At 37.3% G+C, this 16,838-nt stretch overlaps 1 protein-coding gene across 1 annotated transcript in view; it reads right to left on the bottom strand.

The window, feature by feature from the left end:
- Positions 1-16,838, bottom strand: part of CDH12 (cadherin 12) — a gene marked incomplete at both ends in the record, with an annotated part of 268,874 nt that overhangs the window by 23,873 nt on the left and 228,163 nt on the right. The window contains 2 exon segments of the mRNA XM_080804545.1: positions 3,332-3,468; positions 15,226-15,479. Of these exon segments, the coding sequence (XP_080660671.1) occupies positions 3,332-3,468; positions 15,226-15,479 (391 nt within the window).

Here is a 16,838-nt window from a genome sequence, read left to right as displayed (position 1 = left end):
AAATCTGCAATAAGGTATACTTACATAATTTTTTCTCCTTGGCTGTATAAGTGTAAATTATTTATTTCTCAGTCATTCACCATGTGGATAGTTTCCTGCTCAGCTGGCTAGTTTGATCAATGAAAACAGCCTTATGCATTAGAATATGAATAAATTTTACTTTTAAACTCTGTGAATTCAAGCAAAATAAAACCCATAATAAGCTATTCTTATTGTAAATCTTTAATTACCATGTGGTATGCATTCAGCCTCCTTATTTTTCACATGGATACATAGCATTTACCCCAGCAGACTTCCTTGGGGTCTAAAATCTACACAGTGGTCTTGGAATAGGTACCGGAACAGAACAGGGGTAACTATTTTAGAAATGTTAATTTGACATCACTCTTATACTATATAAGGTTTATACACACACATATATATGGATAAATGGATAAGGTATATATTATGTGTCTAAGTCCCAGTTCTGCATATTTCCCAGTAAGAACCAACATAACTAATGAGAATCCGCACACTAGGGTTTTCTAATTTACATTTAGGTAAAAACTAGAGCCAGCATATGCGCTAATTATATTGACAGCTAAAAAAAAAACCCCAAAAAAACAGATTTTTCTAAATGTGAAAAATGTAAAATTGAGGCTCAGTGACAGGTGCTTCTACAGCAAAAGTGTACACGCCCTCCTTTCATTGTCTAGGTGGGCGAAATAGAGTGGGTACCAGACCCACTACTATCCCACCCTCACACCATGATGATGGTCTGGGTAGTCTGGGTGGTCTACACAGCCGCTGGGGAGAAAGGGAACTTCCTGAGCCCCAGGTGATTAACGAACTATCTACAGCCTTTTATCCTGAGTTAAGGTATGGAAGCCTACTATTCCTACTTCAAGAAATACGGTTTTTGTGTCTATTAATAGGAAGGTTTAGGTAAGATCAGATAGTTTCTAATAAATAATCTTTTGTTATGATCAATATGTCTTTGGCAATATTTGAAAAGATTGCCTCTGCTTAGTTGTCACTTACTATGTGCAAGCCGTTAGAGTGAATGGTTCAGGGAGGTCTTACACTCCACAGCTTAATTCACATTCACCACATTTGCCAAAGATCTTAGAAAACCAAGATTTATTTTCTAACTACAATCTAGTTAAGTTATCCCCCAACCTTCTGAGCGCAATAATTCAAAGTTAATATGAAAGAAATAATGAGTAACAAATGGAATAGGATATGGTATAGGAGGGGGAAAAAGATACCAGGTGTGAAAGGAAACCAGGAAAACACCATAAAGAAAACGGGTGTCCTCTGAAAAGGGGAGACCGGCGTTCTGTTCTCCTGATGATATGTCTGCTCAGGCTGCTGACTGGATGATCCGCTCTCAGAGCCTAACTGAGCAAGGAGAGCAGATGTGAAAGGAGATGGCCACGCAGAGAAACCATTCAGTAGAACAGCCTGGGAAGTCCCTGTCCAGTGTGACAAGGATGTGTGAGTTTCCTCAGGGTCAAGTGGACACAACAGGAAGCTAAAATTGAGAAATCATGCTATACACTCTCCTAAGAAGACTGTCCTCTCTATGCAAGGGGACCCTGGAATTAAGAGGTTGGAACCCAACTTTGGGTTCCCAAATCAAGTTCCTATGTGGATGGGATGTCCAGAGCCCCCCCCACATCAAATAACTCAAAGATCACGTAAGAAGTCAAAGTTTTGGCAACTGCCTTCACTGTCAGTCCATTTTAGCCCTAGAAGCAGTGGCAAGCAATGGAGTATTATATGGGGGCAGGTAAGAGAGACTCATGTATCTGTCCTTGCCTCTGTCTTTTCCACTCTAATTCTCCAGCCGGAGAATCTATCCCCCCACCAGCGAGGGTCACCGTTTCAACTTAACGATGTGCTTGATTTCTGCGGTCATCTATTCCTGTGTAACGACAAATCGCCCTAAAATGCAGTTGCTTGAATTAATTATTATTTTAGTCCTTCTCCCAGTGTTGTGAGGTAAGCATCTGGGCAGGGTTGGTCTGGGTGTATGTTCCATTTCACGGGGCATCGGTAGAGGTTGCACTGTGGTATTCCGCTAGCAAATGGCCTGGGCTCGAGATCCCAAGACAGATTCACCCGCATACGAAGCACACTGGCAGGTATGATTGGAAGGCTGAGCTTAACTGCGATGGTCAATCTGACCGCCAGTGTGTGACCTCCCAAGTATGGCAGCCTTGGGGAAGTCAGTTTACTCCCACGACAGGTCAGCGTTCCAGTAAACAAGGTGGACACTGCATGTTCTTTTATGTTCGTCTTACAATAATCAGAGTAACGACAACATAATGAGCTGAAGATACCATTAAGGCCTGAGAATAGGTGTCTGACTATTCATGTTTGGAAGCAATTGTTGAAGATAAACAAAACTGTTTAATATTTACACCCCATTGAATTGAGACTGAACAAAAACCCCTCCACAGAAGCATTCACAGTTAGCTCTCCCCTGCATAGAAAAATGAAATTAGCTGCCAGAGTATGTGTACTAGATGAACAGAATAAAATGAGAAAGAAACAAAATGAAAGATGCTCAGAAGGGATTTCCCCAAATCTTTCAAAAGACCGTAAGCAGATGGATGGGAAGATGCACTTTCTTGTGCAGACAACTACATTGATAACCACTCCCGCCCCAATCTGTTACCTTAGGAAGTCGTGACAGTGCCCTAGGTTGTCCAACAAACATATTGAGAGCTATGTCACTCTCAGTTTAGAGGAATCTCTTCTGAACCAAGCAGAAATCAACACAAGGGATCGATCTTAACAATCCTTTCGATTTTGAGTGACTCCTTAAAGAAAAGCACTTAAAGCTCCTGTATACTGCAGTGACATTCATTAAAAAAAAAAAAAAAAATACATTAAAATTACATTCTAAGAAAAGGAGAGAGAAGGAAGGGTGATTTTAAAAATACTCTCTTCAGTTTCTGAAATGATTTCAGAATGGGTGATTTCGTGTGAGAATTCTTTCCTCCTGCCTGGCCTCAGGAGCCGCCGATATTGTCTACGGAGGTCCGGTGGGGAAGAGAGGTTGGAATGCCGGTGGATGCTGGAGGGCACAGCGTGGAAAGGGATGAGGTCACACAATGAAACGCGCTACTAGATATTCATGCAAGCCTGCAAACAGGGCTCATTGGCAGCTGTCACAATTCCTCTGGACTTATGCTCTGAGGAAAAGGAACAGGTTTCCAAGTTTCCCCAGGAGACCACTCAGCTGTCAGTACAAAAATGAAAAACACCTCAGCAGGGACTCGTTTAAGAGTGTTCAATCCAAGGAATTGCAGTGTAACATTGATTCTGTCCATGCCATACTTACTAACTTTACTCGCAATTATGGAGAAATTATACTGCGCGGTGGTTTCTCTGTCTAGTAATTCATTAGTGGCGATGGTTCCTTCGGTTCCGTCTATTGTAAAGTAGCTGTCCCCATCACTCTTCCAATCTATGAAGTACCTGTGTAGAAAGAGAGTGGATGCAAATGTGCAATGATTACACATGAATCATTATGGCAGTCGGGCTAACTTGACACAGTTTCTTATTTTTCTGCCCGTAGCTATTACCCACCTTGCAATAAAGAAGAGTGTCAATGACAGCTTCTTTATTGCAAAGTCAGTATGCTCAAGGGGAAACTGGAAATAATGAAAGATTTAGTACTCCTGCTGTTCATATTATTTTAGGGTCTTGACACCTTGAAAGCTCAGCAGAGACTAAAATTCTAGAGCTGACCACGGGTTTCCTTAACCTGCTGAATATTAAAACTTTTCCAAGCAGTGAAAGATTCCATGGTGGCTGTGATAAGTTCTGGGGAGGGGGGAACCGTCTGAATTCAGCTGCAAAGAACATGGGCCAGAACAGAGGTAGAATCTTCATTTCCACAGATAGAAAAAGAAAAAAAAAAAAAATCACATTGTGGAAACTAAGGGGCAATTTTGTAATTGACAACGTGGCAATTGTACAGAAGTATTTTCCTCAAACACATATAAAAGAGCCACTGTTGTTTTATTACTCTGTATATCAGGACAACTTTCTAAAAAATAAACAAAACCGTGAACTTAGCTAATAATGTCTCTTTACCTTCTTTATTAGTTTACCTATTTGCTAACAACAGATGTTGCCTTCTTTATGTGCAGCAACCAGACTAAAACAATCCAAGAAAATTAATTAAAAAAAAAAAACAGAAACTGAATTTATATAAATCTTTATGTAGCAGATATACAGAGTGAAAAAATCTTTTTCCAACACATATTTTTTTATCATAGTAATAAAATGTTTGAAATCTTAGCATGCACCAGATACTGTTCTAAACACTTACACGTATTACCTTATTAAAGTCCCACAAAAGCCCGAAAAACTAAGCATTATTCATCTCCCTACTTTACCAATGGAAAAACTATAGCACAGAGATACTAAGGAATCTGCCCCAGTTCGCATAGTTGGAAAGTTTTAGAACTGGTATTTGAACCAGCCTATCGATGTTTTCTGTATAACTATCATCCTGTAGTCTTACCATTTTTAAATAGGACATTATATGTGAAAGGGCTCTGCTCATCAAAAGGCTCAATGAGCGATATATTTATCACCATGACTCTAGCCTGGAAATCACAGCGAGGTCAACAAGCAGACAACATCAGGCCAAACAAAGTTAGCCAAGTTTTGTACTTCAAAGCAGGAACGTTAAAATACCTAAACACTGGGTGTGGTGAAAAAACAATGAATACTGTTACACTGAAAAGAAATAAAACATTAAAAAAAAAAAAAAACCCTAAACTACAAAGCTCCCACACAAACCCCTAAAACACAGAGCATGGGTACACACGGCCGGCCCCTGTTTCACGCAACCATGTTTTTGCTTATCTCTTACTCACTATTCTCTGACATCTAATCTTTGGCTCTGTCACCTCATAAAGTTTTGGTACGTCCCTACTCTGGACATGATCCTCTCAGAAAGTTTCCTGCCTTCTTCCTGAGTCCTACTGAAACTTATCTGACCCTTTTCTACTCAACAATAATACACCTTCGGCATCTTCCTACAGCCGATCAGATTGCAAGACTGTGGCTCTGGTGCTAAGTTCTGGCATTTCCCTGACGTCCTGTCTTTGTGGGACGGACTCACCCCTGGGTCTGACTAAACCGTAACTGTGAGGCAACAACCACCACTTTCCATTGTGATGTCCTGCCCAAGATAGCAATTAAGAACTGACCATCAACGAAACTGGAAATGAACTACTCCTACATTTCCTAGAATTTCCTAGACATTTTCAGAGGAGACATGACCCTGTCCTAAAATGTCTAGTTCATTTTTTCAGGAGATAAGCTCTCCCAGAGTGTAGATCCCATGTTTACTCTAGGTTTGTCACAGCCCACAGCCAATCTAAGGCTAAAATGATATTTTAATTGCAGTTAATCACAACAGTATAATAATGGACTGCCTAAATTGTCCTCACACACCAGTGTAAATGAGCAGAACCCTGAAATACAGAATTTGAATCACCTTATGCTTATTTGGTAAGTAGATAAGATTTAATTTTTTAAAGGTGTTTATGATCTATATATGATGAAGCAAATGTATAGTTCATATAAGTATGCAGCCACTGTTGCTAAGAAATCTGTTTTAACAACTGAATAGAAATCAAAAATTAACGCATTAACCTAATCTGTGCAGACCACTTGAGAGAGTACAATTTTATTACTTTTCTGTAAATGAGTTTTCAGAAATGCCTTAAAAAGTTTTCTTCTCTTCATTAGGTAAGCATTCTCCTTAAAATTGTGTCTTTTAATTTGCCTAATAACTTTCTCACAGCTAATGGAAAAGCTAAATTCTCAAACACATTTTGTAAAAAGTACTTGACGGTACCGAGTTACTCTAAAAAGTATTACATCTCATTCCTTAAGCAATAAAGATGTAGGAGTAATGATTCAGGTCAAGGTAGGAAACTTTTTTTGTTAATGTGATAATTATCAAAATCTCTTCCCTCTGTCTTCTCTTAGTCACTGGTTGTTTTTTTTTGTTTTGTTTTGTTTTTTGTTTTGTTTTGTTTTTGTCTTGGGGAAGATAATTAAATGAAACTAAATTCAGTTCAATTTATTTCCACATTTTATTAAGAACCTAAGCCACATACAACAACACTAAGATTATAATTGCTTCATCAAGAATCACAATTACATGCTTTTCTTAGAAATCCTAACATTTCTTTCCAACTTTTTAAATAGTAGTTGCCAGTTTCCTATTAGTTCCTCTTCATTTTTTTATTTTTTTCTAATCCTCCTTCTCTTTCTAACTTTTCTCTTAGTAAAATTAAGAGTTATAGATAGTTTAGAGAGCTTCTCTTGTTTGTTTGATGTGAAACTAAACATTTTATAAAATTATAATGATTTAATAAAGGCATAACCCTTGTGTCTTCAAATTTTCCATTGGGAAGCACAGAATATGATTATAACACATCTTTAAAGAAAGATAAATGCATCATAATCTACAGTTATTAAAAATAGTTGTTACATTTTTATTTCCCTTTAGGTTAATTAAGACTTTCCTTTTTTTTTTTTTTTTTCCTTAAGGATTTTATTTATTTATCTGAGAGAGAGGCAAAGCGAGCATGACAGAGGGAGGGGCACGAGGAGAGGAAGAAGCAAACTCCCTGCTGAACACATAGCCTGACTTGGGGCTCCAGCCCAGGACCCTGAGATTACAAACTGAGCCGAAGTCAGATGCTCTACTGACTGAGCCTCCCAGGCACCCCAAGATTTTCTCATTTTCTTAAGTCATTTTTACATAGTCCTATATGATCCCCTGACTTGTATCCGTTTATGTAACTGGATGCTAACTTTATCTTCCCCCAACATTTTACACCCAGACTTTGGTTTATTCTTCAGAGACTCTGAAGCAGCCTGCTCTAGTAGGAAGAAAGTCAAGTTTAGGCAAATATTAATCTAATTTGGGTTCAACTTCCATATTAAACTGGTAGTCTCAGTTTTCTCGTGTATTCTTTTTTAAGATTTTATTTATTTATTTGGCAGACAACTAATATCTGGACACTTAGCCATTGAGATTTCCTTTAGCATATCACTAGAATAATACAAAATTTGTCTAAAAATAAAAGCAAACTCATTATTGACTCTCAAGATCCAATCCACATGAAAATTAGACCTGTAAGTTTGTATTACAGATCTATGGAATTTTGTCAATAAATTCTCAGTTATGTCTTATAAGAACTTTGTGGTTGTTCCAGAAAAATAAAAGGTACTGAATCTCAAATAATATTTTATTTCAATACATACCAAAAAATTGTTAATAAAACAACTGTATACTTTGGTATTTGTTTTTTCTGCCTGACAAATGTCAATATTGTCATCGTTCAAGTAAACATTTTTCAGATTTAGGCAGTGCCTGAGCGGCTCAGTCAGCTCAGGTCATGATCCTGGGGTCCTGGGATGGAGCCCTGCATCAGGCTCCCTGCTCAAGAAGGAGTCTGCTTCTCCCTCTGCCCCTGCTTGTGCTCTCTCTCTCTCTTTCTCTCTCTTGCTCTCTCTCTCATTCATGTGTTCTCACTAACAAAATCTTTAAAAAATAATAATTTAAACATTTTTCAGATTTAATTAAAGTTGTTGTAAGGTTTACATCAGGGAAACATATGCAAAATGTTTAGAGTACTTTCAAGTATCTAATAAGGTCCACAGCTACTATATCTTAAGGAATTAAACATTGTATATTTTTACTGACTTGTTTCGACTTTCTATCAATTTTGTTTAATAGGCTCCTGAGAACTATGATATTTTAATTATATTTTCAGCAATCTTAGGGTTAAAAAGCAGCTCAAACACTTAGATGAGTAACTCAATCACACTGAAGAAGGGGAGCTATTAGTTTGACTTTTAGAATCCGGCTGCTTATGGTTAAATCTTATTCTCATACTTACTGAAGACATAACTGCATCTTCCTGGGCCTCAGTTTCTCTCACTGTAAAATAATGTCAGTTGTGATGTTTAAACAAATCTGGCCAAAACGCTCAGCTCAAAACCAGGAATAAATTAGTTAGTATGATGTCACTGTACGTTGGGGCATCTGGATGGTTCAGTGGGTTAAATGTCTGCCTTTGGTTCAGGTCATGATCCCAGGGTCCTGGGATGGAGCCCTGTATCAGTCTCCCTGCTAGGTGGGGGGCCTGCTTCTCCCTCTGCCCCTGCCCCCCCCACCCTGCTCACACCAGTACTTGAGTGCTTGCTCTCTCTCTCTTTCTCTTTCAAATAATAAATAAATAAAATCTTTAAAAACTGATGTCACTATACATTGACAGTTAATTGTCACCACAGCAAATAAAAGTCAACCTGTCCATCTGGTACATGTTCTTTGCAGTAGCTTCTATTTTACTGATTGTCCATGGACTGGTCATTTGAGGAAAAAAGCAATGAGTTTATTCACAAAGGATCTTCTCATTCTTCATAGCAAGTTAAGTTCTCTATCAACAACATCTCAAGTGAATTATTCTTAATCATTCCATTGGTGTAAATTCAGAGCAAATGCGTCTTTCATTTCCAGTGCAATCAAAATAAGCAGGGAATTGTAACCAAGGTGTTGCCGTTCTTTAATGTTGTCAACTACAGATGAGATCCAATCGTAAATGGAGATTCTGAGGGATAAATAATTGGATACGAACATGTCTGAGGCCAACCGTCTCACTGCGGGGAGTTTCTGGCTCATGGCTCTCCAGGCAAATTAAGGAGAGATTACAAACATACAAATCCAGTCACTGATAGGTTATACAACCTAAAACTAGTATTAAGGAATATGAAAGTAAAATTCATCAAAACTCAACTTTTCTTTTTACCTTTGTTCACACAATTCCATTCCCTTCAATTAAAATGGTTTTTCAATCTCTATTTCATTTCCTTCATCCTTGACTTTAAAGAATTCTTGTGTGTTTTGGAGAAAAGTCCTTTATCAGACCAGTTTTTTGCAAATATATATATTAAAATTCGCATTGTGAATGCTAAAGGAAAGAGATAAGGTAAGCAGTGCTCAAAAAAGGATTAACTGATTTATCTTAATGAATATATTACATAACCTTATGGATAAAATGTTTTCTCCCAATTGCTATCTGAATATTAAGTATTTTCCAAGAAAATAGTCCCAAAATACAACATTGGTTTGCTCTCTGCTAACTAATAAAAACTAGAATACAAAAGAGTGATTAGAGTTACACAAAAGAAGAAACTGGACCCTACATAGGGAAGCATTTTTAAAGGGCACTTTAAGAAAAATAAATAGTGTTTTAGTCTCTTTATCAGAAACTTTCTTTCACAAATTACTTTCTTAATTCTAAGTGGAGACAACTGACATTTAAAAATAGCTAAGACTAAGCACCACCAACAGATATATTGTCAACTTTGAGATCACTTGAAGGATGCAGGGAAAATTCAACACAAAAAATGTTAAATGAAAAAAATAGAGATAATTGTGTACAAATGGTAGACATGGAAAAGCAGATGGAATCTGATGGTTCAGAATATTTCAAAGAAATTCAGGGGAAAAGTAAAAGGAAATGTGGAATTTAGACACTACAGTAGCAGCTTAATGCATTAATATATGAAGAGTTTGCCCTATTTAGTTTGCCCTTTTTTATTACTGTGATGTGTTTAGGACCCCCAAGAGAATTATTCATCCAAAGTTGATTTTTGTATGATATCTACTTGCAAGTGTACTGATGACATTTTGCTTCCATTAACTCCATTTACAGAAGCTTACGGAACGGAGAAACAATTTGGAAAAAAAAAAGAAAGAAAGAGAAGGAAAGATAAAGAAGGAAAGAAAAAGAAAGTATACTCTTGAATCTATTGTGCTAAAATAGCAGAGATTGAGCCCTAAACACCCAGGTCTACAAATTTTTAAAAGACAAAAAGACCTATTATTATATATAATAATATATAAATATATATAAGTATTCAATATGTAATAAATGCACATATTATAAATATTTATTTATACATAATAACATATAGATATTAATTAATTTCAAAGAGAGAGAGCGTGCAGGGGAGGGGCAGAGGGAGAAGGAGAGAGATTGCTCAACTCCTCAGTGAGCACAGAGCCCAATATAAGGCTCAGCATTCAGGACCCTGAGATCATGACCTGATACTAAATCAAGAGCAGGTTGCTTAACTGACTGAGCCATCCAGGTGCCCAAGACCAGTTATATTTATATATCAGGTCTGTTTATGGTCATTTTGGAAAAAATATAAATGTGCACATACACATACATACACATTCTATATTTCACTATATAGTAGGATAAATTTATCAAGAGAACTTTAAAATAAAATTAAATTTTGTATTTAGTATGTGAGAGAACAAGGAAATATCCCCAAATCTCAAGTATCTTTTCATTTTCTGCATTTTGGAGATGGTGGCTAAAAAGTGAATACATATTTATCTAATAAGCAAAAAAATGGTAAAATATGGTTAATGTCTTCAGTGAACATGAAAGATAAGAAAAACACAATATTGGGAGGACAAAGTGAGTTAGAATGGATAAGTATCCGTATGGTTTTGCCGCCTACAACGGCAGAAGTTGAGGATGAAGGCAGTGAAGTAGAGGGTGAGACACTATTTTATAGAGGGAATAGAATTGTATGAACAAAGGTAAAGAGAAAAGTTGAGTTTCGGTGAATCTCATTTCCCGATTTCTTAATGCTGGTTCTGAACCAAATATCACTTAATGCTATGTCTGAATTGTATATGTTTATCAGTGACTTGATTTTCCTATCTGTAATCTCTCCTTGATCTCTTTGGGTAGTCATTAGCCACAAACTCAGCAGAAGCGACTCCCAATGAGATAATTGAGTATATGTAAGCTTTAGATAGGATCTTCTCAAGTTACTCATCCATCAGAATCTCCTGCTTACAATGGGATCTATCCTGTAGTCAAAAATATTAAAGAAGAGCAACACCTTAAATTTTCTGCTTATTCTGAATAGTATTCATGAAACTCAACAAAATGAAAACAAACAACTCAATTTAAAAATTGGTCAAAGACCTGAACAAATCTTACAAAGGAGATACACAGATTCCAAATGAGCACATGAAAAGATGTTCCACTAAGTTGTTTAGTCAGCAAATTATAACAACTATGAGGCACCACTGCACACCTTTTAGAATGTCCAAAATTTGGAATACTGAATACCAAATGTTGGCGAGGATATGAGCAACAGGCACTTTCATTCATTGATAATGAAAACGAAAAATGGTACAGTCCCTTTGGAAGACAGTTTAGTGGCTTTTTACAAATCTAGGCATACTCATACCATATGATCCAGCAAATGTACTTCTTGGTAATGATACAAAGGAGGTGAGAATTTATTTCCACATGAAAACCTGCACCTAGATCTTTAGACTGCTTTGTCAGTAATTGCCAAGACTTGAAAGTAATGAAGATGTTCTTTAGTTAGTTGAGTGGACAAATAAACTATTTTTTTAAAGATTTTATTTACTTATTTTTGAGAGAGAGACAGAGAGAGAGACAGAGAGAGAGAGAAAGCAAGGAGAGAGGCAGAGGGAGAGAAGCAAACTCCAAACTGAATGTAGAGCCTGATGTGGGGCTCAATCTCATGACCCTGAGATCATGACCTGAGCCAAAATCAAGAGTCAGCTGCTTGGGACACCTGGGTGACTCAGTTGGTTAAGCATCTGTCTTCAGCTCGGGCCATGATCTCAAAGTCTTGGGATTGAGTCCTACATTGGGCTCCTTGCTCAGTGGATAGCCTGCTTCTCCTTCTGCCTGCAGTTTACCTGCTTGTGTTCTCTCTCTGACAAATAAACAAAATAAAATAATAAAACAAAATGAAAAAGAGTCAGATGCCTAACATACTCAGGCACCCCACATATTTTAAATTTCATTCTAAACTTAAGAGAATACTGTTGTGAATATCCCTCAACTCACTGATAGTGGCACACTCACTCCATTCATTTGATGAACTAGAAATCATTCCATGAATTATGTAATAGGAGCCAAAGGATATAGAGCATTAGAAGATGAGAAGCAAGAAATCAGTGTATCCAATGGCAAAGGCTAGAAGAGTAAGGGAGGCAATAACTAGAAATTCTACTAGGGACGGGGAGACCAGACATGGTTCTACTTGACCCTTGAACAACAGGGGTTAGAACTGGGCAGGTCCACTAACACATGAGTCTTCTTTGATATCGTACAGTATCACAAATCTACTTTGTCTTCTCTATGATTCTCTTAATAACATTTTTATTTCTCTGGCTGACTTTATTGTAAGAATACAGTATATGATAGATACATCATATAAAATAAATGTTCATCTGCTGTTTACGTTATCCGTCAGGCTTCTGGTCAACAGTAGGCTCTTGGTAGTTAAGGTTTGGGGGAGTCAAGTTAGATGTGGATTTCCAACTAGGCAGAAGGTCAGCGCCCCTGAACCCCCACATTGTTCAAAGGTCAACTGCAGGCATTTGAAGTCATTACTCCTAACCTTTCTTCAAAGTTGCTTCAATCCTTGCTTAATGCCGTTGCACTCTGGTTCTTTGCTGCGCTCAGTGATAATAAAATAATAATATTAATAAAATACCCACTGTCATGGAGTAACATAGCTCTAAATTAATATCTTGCACAGCAACCTGTGAAAAGACAGTTAAGCAAAGGAAAACAAAACAAACAGATCGCACCTAAACATGTCAAGTAATTTCACATTCTGATGCTTATTTTCGCAACATATCTTTATTATCATTCTTAAGTGAGCCAACATGTTTTCAAACCAAAAAAAAAAAAAAAAAAAAAAGATGATTCATACCCCGTGTTTCCTCAACTGACATGATTCAAGCTTATTGTTTACTCCAAGGACATGGAAGTAAGACAGCTTTCATGTTGATTCAAAAGCAGCTCTGTTTTTTGACAACCCCTCCCGGGGATCAATTAGATCCATCTGTGTCTACAGCTTTAGTGAGTCAGGCTGCTACCCATTAGAAGTAAGACTAGGGACGGTACTTTATCCCACATAAAGTAGCTCTTGTCAGACACCAGCTCCTGTGACAGTAACCCCCCAACCCCAGCCCAAATCAGTCCTATAGTTCAAGAGTTTCTCAAAAATGTAGCCTTCCTTTATTCCTCACACCAGGGTCTTAACTCTAAACATGCTGTTATATTTGCAAGTCTGTAACCCTCACCTTACCTTTACCAGGTGGTAGTTTTACTAATAAAATTTCAAATTTTTTTATGTATTGCATTAAAATCATACTTTATTAATATTTTGACTCTAGCATGCTTTTATCAGTCTTCAAGGATAGAACGTACAGTAAATTAAACAACATAGCATGTCCTCTAGATACCCTGTTTCTCTGTGTGCCAAAATTCTCATTTATTGAACCATAAAGAGTTTCAATCCATATTTATTTGCCTTTTTATTTCTTTCTTTACAGTCTTCCATATTTCTTCTGTAACTGTTTATACGCTTGAAATTACCTGTAAATCTACTCACCAGGCATTTTCCACTTTCACAATTATCAACAACACGCTCAGGGTCTCAACTATAGGACTGAATGAATGATAATGGGTTAATATGTAACAACTATGAGTGGAGCTGATTGTTGAGAAGGCCCCTACAAACACTGGCGATGCATACGGGCTTCTGGAGTTCAGCTGAGAGTGAATCACGTTGTCATATGGACACGTACAACAACAACTTGAATCCAGTGAGTAAATTAGCCAGCATTCGATCTGACATGTAAGGGCACTCAGTAATCGCCTTTTTTCTTCTCTTTCCCAGAACAAATGTGTTTTTCTCAGAGTTCTCTCTTGACCACTGACATGTTTCAAGAAGGGGGACACTCAGATCAGTTTGGAAGATAGATCCAGGTGAATACAAAAAACAGAGCTTGCACGCCCCCAAGCCCTTTTCCAAGATTTTTCCTATATGCTATGAATGTGTTGAGGTAACCACTGAATGATTTATGCATTTTTTTTATTATTGCCCCATGGCATAAAATCTTTACATGTTCCTTATGTCAATAGTGTTTTTGTATTAAAAGTCTACTTTTCTTTGGTCTGATTTTCTATATGAAGGTTCAACCCCTTAGTGGTGGAAGATTCAGAACAGATCACGTATTTCTCTCTGTCTCTCCTCTCTCTCGCTCTCGCTCTTTTTTTGGGGGGGGTGGGGAGGTGTTTCCCAGTACTTGTATACATGTGGGATGTGGACAACTCGCAAGGAATTTAAATGTACAGAAGAAACATAGTTGAATCAATAGTAAGTCTCAAAATATGTTGCAGGATCTAGGGCACTTGGATGGCTCAGTCAGTTAAGCTTCTAACTCTTGATTTCAGCCCAGCTGGTGATCTCAGGGTCGTGAGATCGAGCCCCATGTGGGACATCACACTCAGCATGAAGTATGTTTTTTCTTCTCCTTATTTTCTTCCGTCTTACTCCCTCCCTTCCTTTCTTCTCTCAAATAAATAAAATCTTTTTAAAAAATATGTTGCAGGATCAATGTCTAAGTAAGAAAAAGGGAAATCCCACAATGTTTCAGTAGTAGTACAAATGGAATGTATGGGTTTGGGGTAAGAGGAGAGAGAGAGAGATTATTTTTTTTACTCTATTGATGGCTTTGTTGACTCACTACCCAGTAGCCTTCTATCTTTAAATCAACAGGAGCTCTTTGTAAAGTCTGGGCTTTGAACAATTCCATAATTCATCTTACCCCAGGACTGGCTCTTATTGCTTTCATCAGTGGACACAATCATCAGTGAAAAAAAAAAAAAAAAAGAACTCCAAATTGCAAATGGCAACACCATCTCTTTCAAAAACTAGCTTTTGGTAAGAGATAGAGATTTTAGAGTAATTGAAAAATGTATTACATGTCCACTCTATTTTAAGCTCTGTGAAAATATGTCATTAACCATGGAATCTCATCCTCTGAGATTGTATTATGAAATGCCTTTTATAGATAAAAAAATTGAGACTGGTTATCTGGAGTGCCATGTCCAACATCACACCACTGTCAAACCCTGTTACAGGGACTGGCAGCAGATGTTTTTGCTCCAATCCTAAGGCTGTTCGCCTGATACTTATCGTGCAAAGGCATTGGATTCTCAAGTCTCCTATCGCTAAACGGGAATCATTCACCCAGGTTTGGACACAGCATTTCCCCCCCCCACCCCCTTTTTCTGACGCACAGAAAATAAGAATGTTTCCTCTTCTTACCTAACAGCACTACTGCCCACATCGAGGTCTTGTGCGGTGACAGCACCGATGATGGTCCCAACTGGAGTGTCTTCGTAAACCTCCATGGTGTAGAGCGGTTTGCTAAAAACCGGGGGTTCCTCCACGTCCAGCACGCTGATCTTCACGGTGGCCGTGTCTTTAAAAGGGCCCGCGGAGTGAAATCTGTGGTCAAGGTGAACGTTGGAGGCCTCTACTTTAAAAGTATACGCCTTCTTTGTTTCAAAATCTAATGGCTGTAGTGGGGACACATCAAAAATGAAGAGCGACATTCAGGCAAAGTGTGGCAAAGTTGGCGAACAGGGTTTCAGAGCATTTGCAAGTGAATACCCATTGTGTCCTGCTTTCAGAGTTTTTAATTACGAAATATTTTCAGAATGACCCGCTTGTACAATATTCTAGGTAACTGAGAAAGATAATCAGCTGCATATATTAAAATGGCACGTATGTGAACCTACGTGCTTCAGTAGGACGTTTGTTTTCTCGAAGTGAAAACAAATTTGAAGGGAAGCATTTTCTAATCTTATGCAATACTGACATCTAGTGGAAGCAAGCTGTAGTTGAAACAGAATAAAATTGAAATTGGAGAGTTAAGACTGTATATTCCGTTCCAGTTAAAAATCTGGTATAGCAAAAATAAATAAATTCTTCTTAGCTTGATGATAATGTCATTTTATCAATCATTTTTGAATATTTAGGTCTTTTCACTAAAAAGGGACTATGTCAGGATTTAAAACATACATAGTGGTAATTACACAAAGCATTTCTGTCTCTGCTGTTCTCAGCATTATATATATAATTTAGTAGGCAGTATAATGCATCGTCAGGATATTTTACCAATAACTTGAATGTATGTGATCAAATTAATGAAAATTGTGAAATATAGTATTTGGAAGTCATGAAGTCACTGATTCTCTATTTTTAGCTTTACTACTATTTCTTTTCAGTTTTATGCTGAGTATTAGTTTTATGTTATCAATAACTGAAAATATTATATTCTGCATATATGGTATTGCCGTGGTGTTTTACATAAACTTTAAGGTCAACAGCTCTGACTTCTAATCACCTGTGGAAAACCAAGACAACATGAAATTAACATAGAGACTTCCAAGGACCTTTAGTATATGTGCTGCCGAAGCGAGCACTTCCAAGGACCTTTAAAAGTTTCTGTTTTCTAGATTAATTCCCTCTGGTATGATTCCAATGACTTGCTAATTGCTGTGTCAACACATCTGTTTTTTGCTTCAGCACACCTGGGGGAAATAAAGGAAGTATATTTCTCTCTTAAGGACAAGATTGTCGTTGTAGGCATTTTCTCTGAGGATGAAGAAAGAAAATTAAAAAATTACTGTGAAATCCTCAAAAACTCTCCCAAGTCCACGGAGTTTATTAGAGCAAACACCTCCTAGATGTGGCATTTTAGTTTTGCTCACAATAATTTTCATTCAGGGGAATCCATATTTATTTTCCCTGTAATTAGTCCTTTATTTTATCTAATTCACTAAATTTTTGTTCGAACTTTTATCTGCTTTCCACTCAATGTTCTTTTTTACTTTCCATATTTTTAGTTATTTGTGCATTCTGTTAACATAATA

Source organism: Martes martes (assembly GCF_963455335.1).
Source record: "Martes martes genome assembly, chromosome: 5".
NCBI lineage: Eukaryota > Metazoa > Chordata > Mammalia > Carnivora > Mustelidae > Martes > Martes martes.
Note: the sequence above shows the minus strand (reverse complement) of the source record. Positions and strands in the feature narration are given on the sequence as shown.